The 21,844-nt window shown below is 34.1% G+C and overlaps 1 protein-coding gene across 2 annotated transcripts in view; it reads right to left on the bottom strand.

Moving 5' to 3' along the window:
* Positions 1–21,844, bottom strand: part of AP3B1 (adaptor related protein complex 3 subunit beta 1) — a 273,819-nt gene that overhangs the window by 139,491 nt on the left and 112,484 nt on the right. For both annotated transcript variants that reach the window (XM_082835235.1, XM_082835236.1), the window contains exons 8-13: positions 16,587–16,742; positions 12,939–13,036; positions 11,357–11,411; positions 11,198–11,269; positions 9,128–9,190; positions 6,454–6,586 (exon numbers count right to left, since the gene is read on the bottom strand). In XM_082835235.1, the coding sequence (XP_082691361.1) occupies positions 6,454–6,586; positions 9,128–9,190; positions 11,198–11,269; positions 11,357–11,411; positions 12,939–13,036; positions 16,587–16,742 (577 nt within the window). The remainder of the gene's footprint in view (positions 1–6,453; positions 6,587–9,127; positions 9,191–11,197; positions 11,270–11,356; positions 11,412–12,938; positions 13,037–16,586; positions 16,743–21,844) is intronic.

Below are 21,844 nucleotides of genomic sequence, written 5' to 3'. Positions count from 1 at the left end.
TTGTCCCTCACTTACAGGTATGTTTAGCCAATAGGAAGCACCAGCAAGAAATCAGGGGGCAGGAGAGAATATTTATTACCCTGGATCCCTCTCCTGCCAGACCTCCCTGGCAGTGCTAGCATTCCTCTATTGAAGGTTTCAGTTCCTATGAGTGGCTCTCTCCTTCAGGGTCTGTTAAGTGTCCCGACTCCTCAAACCGCTTCACTTCAATTCTACATATGGTAAAGGCTTCCCACCTTGCTACCCTGCGAGCCCCAGGGTGTTACAGTATACCTTGTTGGTTTCCCTTAATCCCACCACAATTTATAAATAAACAGTTCCTTCATTAAATTCTCTTCAATTGTCCCTTTTAAGGCATCTGTTTCTTGCCAGGGCCTTAACTAATATAGTAATTGGTACTAGGAGTGGCTCTAGGAAGCAGATCCTCAAATTGGGATTCTGAGATTGAGTTATCACAGGCTAACCACTGGTCCAGAGTTACGATTTTAGTGGCACCGGTAGAGAAATGTCATAAACTAGTAAGAGCACCTGACTTAATGGAATGAATCTTATATAAATGATTACTAACATTACTGATGCCAAAGAAATACACCAACACTGCCTTTACTTATTATTCTGGCATTTTTATTAACTGAGATTCATGGATATTAGAGATTCCCCAGGCAAACACATAGGTTTATTTTAATATTATTCTGGAAATATACCATGACATGTTTTGTTACTTTTTCTCTGAAATACATTTTCTTATCTAGCCCCGTTTAAGTATATAAGCAAAAGTTTTTATCATTCTAATTATTATTAAACATATGTACTTCATATTATATATATGTGTGTATATACATACACACACACACACACACCCCTCTTTCTCCCTGGGAATGATACATTAATATTTCATAATGTTTCAGTTTACGAAATGATATTCTTTTTAATTCTCACAATAACATGTGGTAGGTACCTTATTATCATCATCTTAAAGATGAAGAAAGAGAAATGCACTGAAGAATTCAAACTCAGAACCAGAATGTACCATTTTATCTCTAATGTTCTATGTTACTATGAGCGGGTATTACTTGTATAAAGACCACCTCTTGGAGCTATGAGGAAAACAGAAACAAATCAGAATGAGACTCTGCCCCCATCAAACTTACACTCTGCTAGGAAACATTAAGTGGTTAAGTAAGCAATTACCATGCAAAGTAAAGTATGGTTAAGTGTGGTTTTAAAGAATCCATAGTAAAAAATTTATCTTTTTAAAATATATTATTGCAAAACTAGCCTAAATTAAAAAAAGTTGTATAATTTTAATTATCCACATGTAGAGGCAGGGTTGGCTATAGTTGAAATAAATTTGGCATTATTTACCCTTTGGTGGCACCTTGGTTTCCTATTGTTGCTGTTATAGATTACCACAAACTTAGTGGCTTCAAGCAACACAAATTTACCATTTTACAGTTCTGGAGCCAGAATTTAACACAAGTCTTATGGAGCTAAAATCAAGGTGTTAACAGGACTAAGTTCTCCACAGAGGTTCTAAGGGGAAATCCGTTCTTTGCCTTTTCAAAATTTTAGAGGCTACCCACATTCCTTGGCTCAAGGCCCCCTGCCAGCAAGGATATCATTCTAGCCTCTGCTTTTGACATCTGACTTTCTTGGTTACACTGGGCCCAAGATTATTGGATGAATAATCTCTCCATCTCAAGAGTTTTTTTTTCTAACGTGTTAGTTTCTGCTGTATAACAAAGTGAATCCGCTATATGTATACATATATCCCCATATCCCCTCCCTCGTGCGTCTCCCTATCCCACCCCTCTAGGTGGTCACAAAGCATGGAGCTGATCTCCCTGTGCCATGCAGCTGCTTCCCACTAGCTAGCTATTTTACATTTGGTAGTGTATATATGTCCATGCCACTCTCTCACTTTGTCCCAGCTTACCCTTCCCCCTCTCTGTGTCCTCAAGTCCATTCTCTATGTCTGTGTCTTTATTCCTGTCCTGCCCCTAAGTTTGTCAGAACCTTTTCTTTAAAATTTTTTAAAGACTCCATATATATGTGTTAGCATACGCTATTTGTTTTTCTCTTTCTGACTTACTTCACTCTGTATAATAGACTCTAGGTCCATCCACCTCACTACAAATAATTCAATTTCGTTTCTTTTTATGGCTGAGTAATATTCCATTGTATATATACACATCTTCTTCATCCATTCGTCTGTCGATGGACACTTAGGTTGCTTCCATGTCCTGGCTATTGTAAATAGTGCTACAATGAACAATGTGGTACATGACTGTTTTTGAATTATGGTTTTCTCAGGGTGTATGTCCAGTAGTGGGATTGCTGGGTCATATGGTAGTTCTATTTTTAGTTTTGTAAGGAACCTTCATACTGTTCTCCATAGTAGCTGTATCAATATACATTCCCACCAACAGTGCAGGATGGTTCCCTTTTCTCCACACCCTCTCCAGCATTTATTGTTTGCATCTCAAGAATCTTAATCACATCTGTAAAGTTCCCTTTGCCACATTAGGTAACATATCCACAGATTCCAGGCATCAGGACCTGGACATCTTAGGCGTTGGGTTGGAGGGGGAGGGTGTTATTCTACCCTACCCAGGTGCCTTCTCATTCCCTTTGGGTAATTCCACCCTACTTTTCCTTCATGCTACCTCCTGGTTTTCAAAGACCTCACTCAGTACTGCAGTGGTACTCTACCACAAGTACAAAGTGATCTTATGTTCTGGGCCTTTCCAAGCTTTCTCCTTGTCCTCAACAGAACTTAATGGTCCTCACTCTAAGAAGTATCGCCTACTATTTTTAAACATTGTAACTTTATTTTGGTAAGAACACTTAACATGAGATCTACCCTCTTAACAAATTTTTAACCATATGATACTTTACCGTTGACTACAGGTACAATGTTGTACAGTAGATCTCCAGAGCTTATTCACCTCGCTTAACTAAAAGTGATGCCCGCTGATTAGTAGCTGCCCATTTCCCTTTTCTTCTAGCCCCTGGCAAGTACCTTTCTGTTCTTGGATTCTATGAATTTGACTATTTTAATACGTCATACAAGTAGAAACATTCAGTATTTGTCTTTCTGTGACTGGATTATTTCACTTAAGTTTCTCAAGATTAGTACAGCCTACTATTACCTTCATTTTACAAATGAGCAATCTGAAGCACAGGGAGACTGTGTAATTTATTCAAGACAACATTAACATTCAAACACAGGTAGTCTAGTTCTGCATGAGAGCAGACAGCTGGCAATTGAGTAAGTGGTCAATATACAGGAAGACTGTAGTATACTTGTTTTTTTGTTTTTGTTTTGCGGCCTCTCACTGTTGTGGCCTCTCCCGTTGCGGAGCACAGGCTCCGGACGCGCAGGCTCAGCGGCCATGGCTCACGGGCCCAGCCGCTCCGCGGCATGTGGGATCTTCCCGGACCGGGGCACGAACCCGTGTCCCCTGCATCGGCAGGCGGACTCGCAACCGCTGCGCCACCAGGGGAGCCCTGTAGTATACTTGTTTATTATTGCCTCCCTCCATTAGGCTGTGAGCTCCTTATGGGCAGAAAATTTCTATAGGCTGACGAATATCTTATTCATCTATTCTGCACATACTAAATACCTCAACTGATTCACCTTTTCAACAAATGCCTATTATATAAAACAAAACAAAAAATAGTCTTTGCCCCAATTCTTTTAGTTTACAGTAGATGGTAAGAAGGTTATTCAGACAAGCAAATTTTGCTAATATATTATCTAAAGAAAATTAACTGAGGAATTAAATTATCCTAAGTCAACTGAAATGCAGATTTCTCCTTAAGGTCTTTAAGAAATCTGTTTATCAGTGAAACTTACATAGTGATAATGGACTATTTTAGGGCAACCTTCAAGTCTGCCTACAAGTCCTGTCCATGCCAAGAAGGAAGAAGTCAACAACAATAAAAATCCTACAGGTCAAGAAGAATATATTAAATATATGTAAAAACAATGGAGTCTCAGGGCTGTTCCTGGGGTTGTAAGATACATTATCTAAAAAGATGATGAGGTATTCATACTAATATAAAATCAAAGAGTCATAGACCCTTAGAGGGCCAAAAGATCTTACAGATTTTAAAGAAACTGAGGCCTCATTCACAGCATTTATTCCTAAAAGCAGATCTTTCAATAGGAAGAGAAAGGGGCTCTGTTGTAACAACTGACCATTTTAAGTTAAAAATATTATTACTTTCTTTAATGTCACTGAGCCAGTTTCCAAACTATGAAAGTGAAGCACATATGATAAACAGTTAAAGAATCAGGCAAATGATGACTGTGAAATCAGAACCTGAAAAATACAATTTAACTTTCTTAATATTCAAAGCAGAAAAAAAGTCCACTGTTATAAACAGAGTTTGGTTTACCAAAAACAAAAGCCTGAACATTAAAATGTCAGAGTTTAAGTTAGTAAATCTACCTTGAGGAGTGATTATAAATTATATTAGTTTCCCATTGACTAATTAATAAAATGATCTATTCGTCCCTTAAAAGTACTACAGGGTATAGAATATTCATCTTCTAAATCAAAGTCAATAAAAAATTAAGAGTTTGGGATTAACATATATACATAACTATAAATAAAACAGATAATCAACAAGGACCTACTGTATAGCACAGAGAACTCTACTTAATATTCTGTAACAGCCTAAATGGGAAAACAGTCTGAAAAAGAATAAATATATGTATATGTATAACTGGATCACTTTGTTGTACACTTGAAACAAACATAACATTGTAAATCAACTATACGGCAATATAAAATAAAAATTTTTTAAAAATAGATAAAAGCAAAACTTGCTAAAAAGAAAAAAGTACTACAGGGGTACAGAATATTCATCTTTTAAATCAAAGTCAATAAAAAATAGTTTTTGAGAAATTAATGTGTTAGAAAGCCTAAGTAGAAACAACTGCTTTAAAATCCAGCTTGAAAATTTCACATGAGAAAAAGTGGTCAAAATATAAAATTGACAAACCTTAGATCCATTTTGTATTTGAAAGAACCAGCCAGTATTCTAACTGATTTGTGGTGCTTTTTGTAAGCAATCAAATTGAAGTGTGTCTTAGAAAGTCATTATTAAAGACATAGGAAAATGAAAACATATTTTTTAACTCACATTTTAAAGTGTGACATAGAAATAGAGACAAAGAGGATGTTATTGTTAAAAGTAGAAATAGATAAAATGGATGACATTTAGCACCCTATCCTCTGTAGTTACCTTCTACAGGCAGTTTTTTAAAAAAATCTATTTCCTTGATAATTTTCCTTGCCACTTATTTGAAGTTATAATACTGCATATAGAAAAATGTTCTATCCGTCATAATATCTTGAATTTACAGGTTAAAATTTATAATTTTATGCTTACAGGAAACATCATTCTTATTTGGGGATAAATTTTGTTTCAAATTATTTTCGTTAGAAGTATTTACAATAATATTACAGCTTTCTAGAGATCTATATCTGGAAAAAGACAATTAGGCGTAACGTAGTAAAAAGTTACTTTTCAAATAAAATATAAAAAGTAATCAATTTTGTTATGTTTCACCTTATGGTTGCTATGTCATATATGCCTGGGTCTAGATATGACATAATTATATTTAGAATTCCACAAATAATTTCAATAACTTTACACAGAAAATTATGCTTTTCCTAAAAAAAATCCCTTGTTTTAATCTCATTTTAATTAAATAAATTATTTTAAAGGTGAAAGCGGAATCATTTTTCTTTCTTTCTTCAAAAGGTCTCATTTATTCTAAAGCCATATCATAGAAATAACGGACATTTACCACAGAAAGTATGAAATCTAGATTATGTATTTTACTGGATATTACCTATCCAGTTTTACAAAATGTTTAGATACTGTTTGGCTTAAAACATGAAGCTGTTCCAAACTGATGACTTTTAAATCTAATTAATCTTGAATATAAAATTATTAAGTGACTTTCTGGAAAAAAACTTTGAAGTTACACATTTACATACTTTTTTGATCTAGCTTTTATAACTTCTCATGTTGTAAAGTCATTTGCCTGCTTTTAGCACCCTCTGCAGGTGAACCAATATTATACATAACATATGTCATTAAAAAGCAGTAAAATAGAACCTTTGTGGAAAGGGTGCAATGAAGGTGATTAAATTGTGAAGAAATAAAATAAACAAATTATACTTTCTTAGTTCTGGTCAGGCAAGAAAATTCTGTTTGTAAGTTAATTATCTAATTTACTAAAACAACAACAAAAAACTGTGTGTGTGTGTGCGCATAGTTCAAAGATAAAATGTTACTATTCATTGTAACCATGCTACTGACATACAGGAAAAACTAAAATGCAATACTAAAAAAGAAGTTACAATCTGTAGATCATACCAAGAATATTCAAATGAGAAATTATTTGAAAATAAAATGAAGCTGTCAACTTACCATCCCTGTTGGACAGCAGACACACCAGGCCAGTAAGGCACGTGTCAGTGACTTCTGAGATGTTGGTGGCACATCTGCCTATAGTTTGAATAGTGGCTGCTGCAAACTGTTTATCCTGGCTTTTCACATAGGTCTAAAAAATTATCTCAGTTAGTTCATACATTGGCACTATCAAGTGAACAAAAAAATCCCTAATATATTAAGCTCTGTCAGAATATAAAAATTCTAGAATACATAATCTTCTCATCTAAAGGCATAACAAGAGGTCCAACTCCTGAATTAATTTAGTTCTGCTTTTTCACTTAAAGAATGTGGCTACAGAAGAGGCACATTTTCAAGCCAGGTTCATTCACCTGTGGCTACAGTGGCTTGTGACTCCAGAAGAGATAGTGGGGAGCAGTCACCCAAGGACAGCAATTAGTTTAAGTGCAAGGTTGAAAGAGATGATGAGAACCCTCTCTTTGGAGGTTTCAGTTCATTTAACCAGCAGCATCTGTGAATCTATGAAAAAAGGGTTGCTTTTTCAGAGCTACTAAAGCTAAAAATTGGGAGAAGAGGAGGAAAAGGATCAATATGCTACTGATAAACATTTTATACTTTCAAAATGGTATCTGAATGTTAGTAAACTGCAATAGCTACAGTGAGTAGCGTTTCAATAAAGACTTTATAAATACTTGATTTGCAACAAAATAAAACACCACACTTTTGAAAGAGATTTTCTTGAAAAGAATGCTTTAAAAATACACTGTAAACCATATATTTATATAAACTTAAAAAGAAATTAATCACTTATTTATTACAGACCTAAAGAATTTCACTTTGGTTATAACTTTCCTAATTTAAAAACTAAGCTTTTATTGTATACAGAAACAAATTTATTTTTAATAAATATGCATATTTATATACATTATATATAAATGGAATTTAAAATCCCATTTTCAATTGAAATTTTAAAAAATGACTCCCAACCTCAAATGACAAGTACCTAATGTAGAATTAACACCACGTTCCTCTAACATGCAAAACAGGATATGCATTTAAATGGTGCCTAAATGGCAAATGGAGGAGAAAATCCAAGAATATCTAAAAGACACACGAATTTAGTGAAAATGGTACCAAAACACGATTAAATGTTGAGGAAATAAATTAAACAAATTAAACTCTCTTAGTTCCATGTAGGAAAGATCAACTGTATTTAAAACCATTTCCCAGTTGATTACCTAATTTCCTCAATTACAAAAAACTGAGTCTTTAGAAAATTTCTCTATTTTCTCAAAAAGTTATGAATGAACTGTACACATCTATGAACATAACCCATAAACACAGAAATAAGGTAAAATATAGACAGTGATAAAAAAGGATACATGAAGAAAGAATATATTAAAAAGTCTGACTAAACAGTGGACCTTACTAAACATCCTGATATTAAATGAAATGACTAGATCACCAATATCCTGAAACAGGTAAATAATGCCATAAAATTACCTGAGATTCCTTCCCTAAAACCCCAGTAACCCTGACATAAGCAGAAAACAGACAGCAAAAGGACACCCAAACAGATTACACATGATAAGAGGAAAAGCAAAAACTGCAAACACAAAGACAAAAACTTTAAAACAAAGTCAAATTTAAGCAATGTTCTATACCACAGATTACTAGATAAGAACTTGAGATACTATATTTTCTGGTATGTGAATATAAGATGAGCAAATACCCTAATTTTACAAGGAGTTTTTCTAGAAAAATATATAGCATGAAAGTATAGTAATTCAGTTACAAAATTATAAAGCATGAGTATGTTATAATATTCTACTACTCCTGTTAAAAGTGTAAGATCATACAGTTAAAAAGAAATACAATGTCTATATGGCTAAAAAGAAATTTAATGCAGGCATACAGAATGACTATGGCAACAGAATAAGTTAAATCTAGAAAAGCTGGGAGTTGACAAAAATTCTGTGATTAGTGTGTAGCATGTGGTACACTTTTGCTAAGAAAACTGCTGATGAGATGTAAAACCCATAATACTGATATGAGGTTTTCTATTACTGTGCTCCACCACTAAGTCTTCAGAGCTAACCCTTTCATCATAAAGGGCATATGATCCATGAAGTAACTTTTTAGTATTTTGGGGTGATGTGTAGCTGGGAAGCATCTCATCCATCAGCACACATGATTTAAAAAATACAGCAAAACAAAACATTAACAACAATTTAAAAACTCATGATGAGGCCAATTTTAAACCAATTTTTTGGAGCTATACATGAAGCTAAGAGGACAATGTCTAAAACAGTAGTAGGCCAATCAAATAGGGACAACCATGTAAGAAGTGAAGCCATTTTCATGAGAGTATAGCATGGACTACTGATGATGACAGCACAAAAAGACAGAATCCTTACAGTGACTTATTTTCAAACAAGGAGTTATAAACCAGTCTCTCAAATTCTATGATAATGAAAACATGAAAGGGACTACCATTTCATTTCTCTTAAATTTTAGATTTGTAGTTAATGTTTATTCTTGAAAATTTATAAATTTATTAGCTGTCAATCTTGCCCCAAATCACTGTTTTATTTATACAATTACACATATCTAAATTGAGAAAGATATATATCTTACTTAAAACTGAACAGATGCTTTAGAAGTTACTGTATAATTAGCACTGTACACAAACCTGAAATTCTCGAAGAAGAGTTGATATGTTGGCTTCATTTGCCAAGTTTGTCAAAATTTCAAGCTATGATAGAAAAAAGAGAAAGTAAACAGGTTAAAACACAAATAAAAAGGATGAATTTAATAAAGGTTATGCATTTAACAGAAAGGTAATTTCTGTTTTTAAAAAAAGTTACACTATTACAAATGGGAGGCATTATACCCTTCAGGTGAACTTTGTCTCCCTACACCTACAAACAGAATAATTATATAGTGCCTAAAAGTAATTACAAAAAAGAGAATCATACGTCTTCCTTAGTTGTTTGTCCCAACTTTATAATTTATATCTAATTAACCTAAACAACTTTAAGGTAGTTTTTTTTTTTCTTTTAATTAAATAAAGTTAGAAAACAACTTGCCCTCCATGTAATACCTCTATATTCCAGATACCAATTAATTCCTTTATTTAGTTTTTCTTCATCCTACCATCTCAAATATTTAGACAGTTTAATTCTCTCTTCCAGATTTATAGTTACAAGAAATATGCAATTAAAAGCTCATCTCCAATAGGCTTGCTAAAAATTTTCAGTTTCTACTCATAAAAAAATATTCAATTAATCTGAAGGAAAGCATCAGAAAGGAAAAAAGGAACAGAAACAGATGGGACAAACAAAAAACAAAACACAAGATGTAGACATAAACACTCTCATATCAATAATTACATTAAAAGTAAATGGTCTAATGCTCCAACTAAAAGGCACAGATTGTAGCAGTTCTTTATATATTCCAGATAGTAGTCAATTTTCAGATATATATACTGGAAATATTTTCTCCTAGATTATGAATTGACTTTTTATTTTATTTTGATGAGAACATTTTAATTTTTTGTACAATTTTAAAAAACAATCTCTAATGTACAGAAAACGTAAAAAGCAGTTTTTATCTGAACCATTTGAGTCCAGAGTCATCAAAATGATACCACATCATCTCCAAACACATCTGTACATATTTTCTACAAACAAGGACACTGTCTTACAGACCACAATACAACCAAGAAAATCAGGGAATTAACACTGATACATCACATCTATGCAATAATAACTTACATTTAAATTTCACTAATTATCTCAACAATGTATAAAAGAAGAATCCAGATCCATATCATACATTGTATTTAGTTGTCTCTTTAGTCTCCTTCAGTCTGAAAGTTTCTCAACCTTTCTTTTGACCTTCACGAAGTGGACACTTTTGATGATTATGAACCAATTATTTTGTAAATTTATCCTTCAATTTGGGTGTGTCTTAGTTTTTCGTTTTTTGTTTTTTTGTGATTAAACTCAGTTTCCATGTGAAGAACCAATCATTCCAATATTTACTGAATAGTCTACTAATGAATAGTCCTCACTGGTTTACAATGTCTCTTCTGTTATGTGGTACATTTTGATATGCAGAGATCTGTTTCCAGGCTTCATTTTCTATTCCACTTATTTTTCTATCTAAATATCACACTGTTTTAATCATTATAACTTTATACCCGTAACTACATTCTATACTGTAGTTATCATTCCCTGAACACAACACTCTTTCATAATCCCTTGTGTTAGCATAAAATGTGCCTTTCTCCTATACCCAATGCTACAACCTCGCAATCAACTTACCTACCAACAACAAAAAAATTGACGAGATCATGTTATTCTTTTTAGATCCAATCAAACATCACCTTTTCCACCAGTCTTTTCTAAATATCCCAGAGAATTGGCCCCATCTTTCTCTTTTTCCACAACACTCAATTCAAACCTCTTTATCACTTAAAACACATAGTGCTGAAATTATCTGTTTCCATGTCTGTCTCCTTCACATACTGTGAGTTATTCAAGGTATAGGTAGCATGTCTTAACTTTGTATTATTAGAATGTAGCACAGTAATTAGTATAAAATAATGTAGTTTAAAAAGCATAAAGAAAATCCCTCAATGTATCTATTTAAAAAAAAAACCACAGGTCTCCATTTTACAGATGCTAAACCAAAAGTTACAGCAATAGCGTCAAAGTAAACATGCATTAGAGTATCTGAAAAATAAGAGCATGCATACCTTCAGTATCTTGATCATAGTTGGATCGGTTGACCTAACATAAAAACTCTTCAGATAAGGTTCAAACATACCCTAGATTACAAAAATAAATATATAAATACATTTATGGTACTAGTGTATTCATTTCTCTCTTGAATTTTGTGTTCAAAATGTACATACCTTTCTTTGAATTGACATAGTTGCTATATTCTGTAGGACAATATACTGCACCTCCCTAGAAATTAAAGGAGAATTTTCACTGGGTATATTCTCCAATGAAATATCTCTAAGTAAACAGTACATTAAAGAAAGAAAAATCAGCAATAAGACTCATACTGAGTGGAACTCTTAAATATAATATTGAAAAGTTTTTAGTAAATCTTAGATATTTATGCCTTCTTTTAAAAATACATTTTCCCTATAAACTATTAAATTAAATTTGATTTATCACGAGGAAGAGTTAAAACAAGTTTTATAATACTGTATTCCTAAGATGTAGAGTCAATACAGTAGCTGCTCTGAACACGTGCAAAGAAAGTATTCTTAGGGCTAATGGAACAAACATGACTACAGTGTTAATACAAACTCTTGATTGGAAGGCTCACCATGTGACTCAATTCTGCCCAGAGTGAAAGATATTTTTTAAAAAGCCATGTTATTTTACATCCAATTATCTAAGAAATGAACATGGAACTGAATCTGGTATAATGCTCCACGTGAAAGATGCATTCCAGATCCTTCTTTGAACCAGCAATGGAAAACAAAAATTATTGAGCTGTTAAAAGGGAAAGAACGACTACGTATAAAGACAAAGGAAACAGTATCTTACTAAAGAATGGCAAAAGCCAAACTAGGGCTAAAGTTGTGGCACTAAGTTTGAGTATGGATGAAAATAAATATTTATCTTTCTCCTCCCAACTCCAACAGCATAAGTACTCAATGGAAAATTTTTTTTTAATTTAAAATAGCTAATTACTGCAAAATATCCAGGGTAAGATAAATAGCTTGAAACAATAGTATTCTTAAATATAGAAAACAAAACAAATGGCAAAATCTTTTTAAACACTGAAAGTATATGCCACAGGAACTCAAAGTTTTCTGAATTGTTGACCTGAACTGCAGAATTATAGAGAGGTAAAATTAAAGAGAAAAGTATTCTGCTATCTATCTATCTACCTACCTACCTACCTACTTCCTACCTACCTATCTCCAGGAAATGAAAAGAGTATGCATTTCTTTAAAATAAGTAGCTATTAAGAACATAGCTCTTTTCTTAAATAGAACAAACTATAGTAATTAAATATTGTAACTTTACAGGGAGCCGTAATTCTGTCATAAACTACATAATTCAGCATATGTATTGCTTTATATAAAGTCATGTATAATTACACTAAGTCAATCTGATAATACATTTAATATAGTTTTTCAGTGATTCCAGACTTAATAGAACTCCCAAACATTATTATCGTCACACCTAGAAATATCAAACACTAATACTAGGCTACTGGTAACAGTATATACTATATGCCAAAAAAATATTTTCAACTTCTTTGGGCTTGAGGTTAAAAAAACCTTCAATATTTAGCATTAACTTTGAGATCAGTAATCTAAAGGCTTTTATAATAATCCCCTTAAGTATGAAATCTCATTGATAAAATACAGTCAGAGCTGCATGTTAAATGCCTTAAGAGACACATTTTATTTGTTCAAACATTACTTTTAAAGTAATACAAAAGAAAACACATAAAAAATCATGTCCTACCTATTGCTACGAAGTAAACGCACTAGTGATTTAGAAATAATGCCAGCTTCCGATTTTGGTGCTATGTGCCAATACAGCTGAGCAACTGCCATAACCACCTAAAAAGTAAAGCAGAGAACAATAAGAACTATAACAGTTTCATACAGTTTCAAAGTATATTCTTACACATTATTTCCTTTAACTCCTACAAAATTGCTGTGAAATAAGATGAATATGTTGTTACCCTATGCAGCAGGTTGAACAGTGTTCCCCTAAGAGTATCTACCCTCAGAATGTGACTTTATTTGGAAATAAAGTCTTTGCAGATGTTATTAAGGCAATGACCAAGGTGAAATCATACTTGATTGGGGGGCCCTAAATCCAATGTGAGTGTCCTTATCAGAGACAGAAAAGGACACACAGAGAAGAGGCAGTATGAAGATGGAGGCAGAGACTGCACTGAGGCATGTAAGTCAAGTAATGCCAAAGATTGCTGGCAACCACCAGAAGCTAATTTCTCCCCAGAGCCTCCAGGAGGAACCAATCCTGTCAACAACTTGAGTTTTAGACTTCTGGCCTCCTGAAATGTGAGGGAATACATTTCTATTGTTTTAATCCACTCAGTTTTTGGTAATTTGTTACGGCAGCCCTAGGAAGCCAATAAATCCTCAGAAAGGAAAATGAATGTTACACGAACTACCCAAAGTCTGACAGCCAATACGGCAAGGCTCAACACACACTCCAAATGCCATACTCTTCCTAGTGCTGCTGCTGCTCCGAGACGGAATGAAACCAGACACTTAAAGATAACAGCAGTAAGTAGGTTAAAATTTTTAAAACCAAAGAAGGTCAGTATATTTAAGTTTTAATTAAGGGGACTCTATTAAAACAATTCCTCTAAAACAGCAGCATTTGAAATGATCTTGCTTTTCAAAATGCAGAACCTTAAAAATAGTCTTCGGTTCAAAGCTATTATAGGGGTAATCAGAATTTCTCTGTCATAAAATATAAGAGTACTATGTTTCCCCTACATGTCTCTACACTTAGATCCAGAGATCGAAAGTCCAGACCTCCCACTTGCTGAAAGTATCCAGTTCAGCGTGTGGCAACTGCAGATAGAGAGCTACAGAAATTAATCATCTTACCACCTTTGGTTAGGAAGATATATTACTACTACTTTACTTCTACTTGAACTATAAAGTTCTAATAAAATATGGCAGGAGTTTTACATATGCCTAAAGAGTATATAGTACCTGAGGGTGCTCGAAACAAAAAGAGTTTCTTCTAAAACTAAGAAACATTTAAGAAAAATAGAGTTACAGGATCCTCAAGTTACTGCTGTATGGTATTTTTGTGTACATTTTTTTAGATGACTGATTTATAGCTTTCAGACATTACTTGGGGGTTTGAGGAATTTAATGATATCTTATTTCTTCACTTGTGATCTACAAATACACTTTAATTATACAACAAACTTCTGAATTTAAAATCTTATTAAGAAAAACTCAATTAATGATTGACTTAATCTACAAATAGGTGACAGTCATTTTTTTAAAATATTAAAGCATACAGGTGGCTAATAAGTATTAGCATATGATAGAAGAGAAAGCTGAAGCTTAATAAACTGTACTTTCTATATGTGTCAATGTTTTTAAGATTCTAGATTCCACTTAGTATGTCATCTGTTCTGATACATTAATTAGGGCACTTCCAAACACAAAAGGGATAAAGGATCTTCTTTTCCCCAATATTTACAAATATAACAGTTTTTAAATCTCTTCAATACCCCAAATTTGACATTTATAGTCTAATTTGTAAAAGCCATGAGGGAAGCTCCCATAACTCCAAACTCCAAAACAACTAAAAATATACCTCATAGGCCTTCAGCAGTTACATTATGTATGTTCATAAGAAAGTACATCCTATAAGAACTTTTCTATTTCTAACCATTCCTCCTCTATCACCTTACCTAGACTGTCCAAATAGCCTCCCAACAGTGCTTCCAGTATCTCTTATCGCCAATTCAATCTACACAGCACTGACAGACTAGGTTTCCTGAACAAATTCTCAAAGTCTCTCTTGCAAGTTGAGAATAAGGCTAAAAAAAAGAACCTCTATTCACAATTCTTCAAAAGTCAACCTTTATATATATTTAGCATCATCAAATAAGCAGGATACTAAAAGGTATTGGAACAAAAAATAAACTACCTCTATTTGGTACACAATCAAACAAGCGGGGAACCAAAACATACTGGTACAAAAAGTACAAACTACCTCTATTTGTTTCACTATTCAAGAACATTTTTCATCAGTGAGTATTTGAACTATAAAACCAATTTCCAAGACAAAGTTAAATTAACAGTGAGTCAATTATAAAGTAGTTTTAGGTGGCAAGTTACAGTACTTAAGTACCACCAGGTCAAGCGAGAGTATACTAAAATATAAGCATATTTTACAACATTAATAAAATAACATATGTGCTATTATTGTACATAGTACTTATGATTTAGAAACTAAGTACTAGGTATTAGATAAAAACTTCCTAAGATAGATATACAAAGCTCTAGGGACCAAATTCTCAAGCATCAGAAAACAAAGGAAACTCTCATTTTCAAAGTTTTTACTACTTGAACAGAACGATTCATTAAGAACTTTTTTTAATTGAAAGAAGTTTAAGAAAATGTTGAATTTGAATTCATCAAGCCTTACATAAAACTTCCAGTTAACAGGAAACACAGGATACAGAAAAGGAAGCAACCAGACAAATCCAGGGGAACATTCTGCAAGACTTGAGAGGTTTAAAAGATGTAACAACCAGACCCAATGCAGCGCAACTGGTTTAGATGAACGAGTTATAAAAGAACTTAAGACAAATTGGTATTAAATGAGATGAAATTTTACTGAAATAGAAATAGAGAACTGACTAGAAAAAAAAACAGGTTAAAAAATACTACGTGTACTATGATTTTTATCTTGGTTTTAAAAAATATATATATGTATAGACATACACACATGTGAAATAGGTACATTTATGCAGAAAAAAATCTGGAAAAAACTGCATTAAGATATTATAACAGTGATTCCTGAGTGATGGGAATGTAATGGTTTAATTTTATTAAATTTTGCTAGTCTGTATTTTCTAATTTTCTACTGTGCACATGTATTCTTCTAAAATAAAAGGGTTATTTAAAATAAAAAGATGTAAACAACAACAAACTTAGGACCCAAGTAAGGATGATTTTTAGTTATTCCTACCAGCTAAAATTTTTATATGAGGCATTATGCTAGGTGCTTTTACTATATGTTAGTCTCTTCAAAACTCTTATCAGGTAAATACAAATATTATGGACTGATACCAGATTAAGTACTCACAACAACAATCCAGCAGTAGAGAAATATACACAGTCCTCCAATCAACTGGTAAACATCTTGAACTTATATCTTAGGAAACCAATTAACAAAACCACAAAAAGGAAATGAAGTCCAGTAGGCATACAGCTACCAAACCAAGTAATCCTATTAAAACCTGTTTTTTAGTATATAAACAAAAAAACCAACAAACGCTCCATTAGCACACTCAAAAATAAAGACTTATTTACTGAACTTACATATTTTTAACCACTGTTTTAAAAAATCTGTGAATTATTTCTTATAGTGGTTTTTACATACCGCTGCATTCCTGCTCTGAAGCAAAGGCTTTGTATTCCGAATTAAAAGTCTATGGTCTGGATCCATAGTATATGGCTTCTTCCCTCTGTCAGTCTTTTCCTTCTGTTCCTCATCAGAATCATAGAAATCCTTTTCATTGTCCGCTAGACCATCACCCTACAGGAAAGAAATCCAATCCCAAGATTAGTTCAGACCTGGGACAGCCCAAATATTACACAAAGAAAACTTTTTTAAAAACACTTACAATAATGATATTTTACTATAGAATACTACTGTTGAGGCAATTTAAAATTATTATGTTACCTATATGGAAGAAAGGCCTTGCTTTTTCTCATATTTTATGACACAGTAACTGTCTTTTAGTGCAACAGTTAATACTTTTCTATAATATAGTAAACCTCTGAAAATATTAAATTACCATAGAAATACCCACAGCTGCCCAAAGGGAAAACCTAACCATTAAATTCTAACAAAGCCGAGGATATGAGACTACCCAAAACCTGAAAACTGTTTCCATAAATTATCAGTCACTCTGTAACTGAATCAAAGGGTCAGAAGAAAGAAGAAAATTGTTTGGACTGCAACACATATAAAAGAAATCATTAATAAAGTTTGACAGGTTAAAAATTGGTAATTAAGCAGATCCCTGTGTTGTCAAGACTCAGCTAGAGATTTATGTGTATCCCTGAGAGTTGACTCTATGTTTTTGTTTTGTACTTTTCATTTGAATTCTTTATTATCTCTGTCAATAAAATCAGCCTTATAGGGATTTAGTCCTAAAAATAAATAAACAAACAAACGAAAAAAGCACACAAAGACAATAATATTTAAGTGGATCCAATGCAACTACCATTTAGAGGTAATTTCTGTTACCAAGTACTTGAAACATACTTTCCACTTCTGGGAAGATGGAATAGATATACTTTTTCCTATTCCTCTTGCTAAGTATAACTAGAAACCCAAGACATTACGTATAAAACAAATATAAAAAAGAAAAGACAGAGAAGAAGAAAGACTGGATAGGGATCTCAGGATCCAAAGAATGACACAACAGTGAGTTCCCTGGATTTTCATTTTTACCTCATATATCAAAGACTGGGTGGAAGAGAAGTGGGTAACACAGAAAACCAACAAGTATACATGAAACAAACCCTCCAAAAGCCTGTTCTCTGTAGCCAAAGGACCAAGAAAGGGAAATGGAAAGTCTAGCAAGACAGAAAACTTTTTAAGAAAATAACTGCTCTAGTGCAGCCAACACTAGAGAAAAAAAACATGACCTTACCCCTAACCCCACCAGCAAAAGCTGACATGGAGAGCCTAGATTTCCACCCCTCCCCGCAGGATGTAATAAGAGCCCCGACTTTCCCACTGGGGTGGTATCAGAAAAGGCCAAGATGGAACTGAGACTTTAAGCTCCACCAGTTAATGAGGCACCTCCACGGTGGGGAGACCAAGCAGGGAGCTTGGACATCCAAGCCTACCTATCAGTTGAGGTAACTTTATCCCTCCCCACTGGGCTAGTACAAGAGGATGCTTAGTGGACACTTCTCTCAGGACTTGAAACATCACGAGCCAGTGGTAACAAGGACACACACTCTGTGGTGTCAGTGGAAGACACATGTGGAACAGTAATGAGGCACTTCTATACCTCCCAACCAGAAAGCTATCAGGGGAATAATAGTGGGGAGCCAGATCCCGCATTCACCCACAGTAATAATGAGCACAGTCTACCTGAGATATCAATGGAGGCTGAGTGGGGAACCAGGATTTCTACCATGACCTGGCAGTAATGAGGTGGCATGCACCCCACCCTTCTCTGCTGGAATGGTGTCAAACAAACCAAGCTAAAACTGAAGGCTTGAATAAGATCCATAATCTCATAATATCCAAAACATCCAGGTTTGGGGGAAAAAAAAAAAAATCACTCACCATTCCAAGAGCCAGGTAGATCCCAAACTGGATGAAAAGAGATAAACAGTAGATGCCAACACTAAGGTGATAGGGATATTAGAGTTATCTAATAAAGATTTTAAAGCAACCATCATAAAAATGTTTCAGTGAGCAACTAGGAACATCCTTGAAACAAATGAAAAACAGAATGTCTTAGAAAAGAATTATAAAATCTAAACAAAGAAATAGAAGCTATAAAGAAAGACCAACAAGAAAGGTTACAACTGAAAAATACAGGAACCAAAATTAAACAATAAATGGGATCAGAAGCAGTACTGAGAGGACCAGGTCCTGAGAGGACCAGGAAACCATCAGTGAATTAGAACACAGAACAACAGAAATTACCCAATCTGAACAAAAGAGAAAAATGGAGAATGGAATGGAAGACCCATCTGTCTCCTCTCCAATCCCCCAAAAAAGAAATCTTTTTCCATGGAGGAGCTGGTTAGTAGTGATCTTGAAGAGACAGCTGGCAGTGGACGTCTTGCCAAGAGGAATAAATCTTTCCCCAGAGAGGGAACCAGTTAGTGACCCTGAAGAGTCAGGAAACAAGACGGTCCCCAAGAAATAGAGGAAATTCTCTTCCAAGGAGGAGCCACTCAGCAGTGGACCTGAAGAGGCTGCTGCCAGCAGGAGCAGCAGCTCCAAGAAAAAGAAAAAGCTCCGAAAGCTGTCCCAGGAAAATTAGAATGGACATTTCCCTAGTAGGGCATAACTTGCAGAGATATTTCCCAACCCATCCCCTATAGTCCAATAAAATTAAAAAAAAAATACATGGAGGACAAAGATATGGGGGAAAAAAAAAAGAACTTCAGGGACCTGTGGAACTATAACAAAACAGCTAAAATATCCTATCATCTGAACCCTGGAAAGATTCAGATGGTGGGTGGGGCTTAAAGAGTACTCCAAGAAATAATGGCTGAAAAATTCCTAAATTTGGCAAAAGACCTAAAAGTACAGATGGAATAAAGTGAGTAAATCCTAAACAGGATAAACCCGAAGAAATACAAAACAAGACATGTAAGTCAAACTTCTGAAAACTAAAGATGAAGAAAAAGATCTGGAAAGCAGCATTACAGAAAGGACACTTGAGAGGATGAGGCAATGGATCAGGGAGTGTCAGTGACAAGGATGAAAATGCAGGATAGATTTAAGAACTACTTAGAAGCTGAAGTCAACAGGATGCAGTGACTGAACGTGAAGAACAACATCGGGGCACTTAACAAGGATGCCCCCATTCCCAGCCTGGATGACAAAGCAGATGATGATACTACCAGTCAAGACAATCTTGTCTGGGAGTATCTCTCTTTTCCAAGGCTGCCTGCTAAACAAACATCCTTAAAAGATAGTCCAGAACAAAACCTATCTATGCCATTACATAGAAGAGCAGAAAAAATGAGAAAAACGCATGAAGGATTATCTCCCAAGTGTTTATTTTGTTCATGACTGATCTGCCCCTATTCTTCAAAGTGAACCTTCTTTTTATAATTAACAATTTCCCCCAGCAAAAAAAATTTATAATTTGTGATCTCTAATCATTTTTCCTTCAACATGGCATAGCATTTTTTTAAAAAAACATTTATATAGCTAGGTACAGAGTTCTTAGGGTTGACAACAAAAGCACAGCCCATAAAAGAGAACACTGATAAATTGGATTTCATCAAAATTAAAAACTCCTGTTCCATTAAAAAAAAAAAAACCTCTTAAGAGGAAGAAAAAAACAAATTACACATTGGCAGAAAATATATGCAACTACATATGAAACAAGGGGCTAGTATCTAGAATATAAAGACCACTCCCAAAACTCAACATTTAAAAAAACAATTCAGTTTAAAAAAGGGCAAAAGATATTCTTACGGACTGAACTGTGTATCCCCTAAAATTCACATGTTGAAGCCTCAATGCGACCATATGCTAAAGTTGGGACCTTCAAGGTTAAATCAGATTATATCAGTGGTTCCCTAATCCAATACAACTGGCATCCTTATAAGAAGAGAGAAAGGCATATGAGAACACAGCAAGAAGGCAGCCATCTGCAAGCCAAGGAGAGGAGCCTTGGGAGAAACCAAACCTGCTAACACCTTGACCTTGGACTTCTAGCCTCCTGGAGGAATTGTGAGAAACTATGAGAAATAAATTACTGTTTATTTAACCAGCCTGTGGTATTTTGTTATGGCAGCTCTAGCAAACTAATACAGACATCAATAAACGATTAAAGGAGATACACAAATGGCAAACAAAGCACATGAAAAGATAATCAACTTCATTAGCTAATAGGGAAATGCAAATTAAAACCACAGCAAGGTGGTTTTGTTATGGCATACATATCAGAATGGCTCTCATCTAAAATTAAACTTAAAAAGAGTGACACCACCAAATGATAGTAAGGAAGTCCAGGAAAAGGATCACTCATATGCTGGTGGTGAATGTAAAAGGTTACAGTCATTCCGGCAGGTTGTCAGTCTCTTACAGAACTAAACCTGTATTCACCATACAACCCAAAAATTGCACTCTTGGGCATTTATCATGGGGAAATGGAAATTCTCACAAAGATCTCTACACAAAATATTCATAGCAGTGTTATTCCTATTAGCCAAAATGGAAACAACACAGATGTCCTTCAATGGATGAATGGTTAAACAATTGGTTAAGCAAATGGTTAAACATCTATGCCATGGAATACCATTCAGAAATAAAAAGAAACAAACGACTGATACACACAATGCTGATTAATCTCCAGAGAAGTACACTGAGCTTGAGAGAGCAAAATTAATCCTAAAAGGTTACATACTGTATGATTCCATTTATATAGCATTCTTGAAATGACAAAATTATAGAGATGGAGAAGAAATTAGTGGTTACCAGGGGTTAAGGGGGAGCAGGGTTAAGCACAGGGAAGAAAACGGGTTTAACTATAAAATGATAACATGAAGGATACTTGTGATAGAACTATTCTGAATCATGATTGTATCAACATCAATATCAAGGTTGGAATACCTTACTATAGTTTTGCAAGATGTCACCACTGGAGGAAAATGAATAAAGGTTACACCAGATCTCTCTATATTATTTCTTACAACTGCATGTGAATCTACTGTTATCTTAAAAGAGAACATTTAATTAAATAAAATTAAGGAGAAAAAAATCAGTAAATCACTTGAAAGAAATTTGCATATATTTATTGTTAGATAACAATAAAATAAATTATTTAAATTGTTATAGGTTAATATCACTTAATGAATTATGTTTTCCTTGTTAAGTGCTTACAGTTAGGATACAATCTTTGCTTAAATATCACTGAAAATACT

This window comes from Leucopleurus acutus (assembly GCF_964270905.1).
Source record: "Leucopleurus acutus genome assembly, chromosome: 3".
NCBI classification, from domain to species: Eukaryota; Metazoa; Chordata; class Mammalia; order Artiodactyla; family Delphinidae; genus Leucopleurus; species Leucopleurus acutus.
Note: the sequence above shows the minus strand (reverse complement) of the source record. Positions and strands in the feature narration are given on the sequence as shown.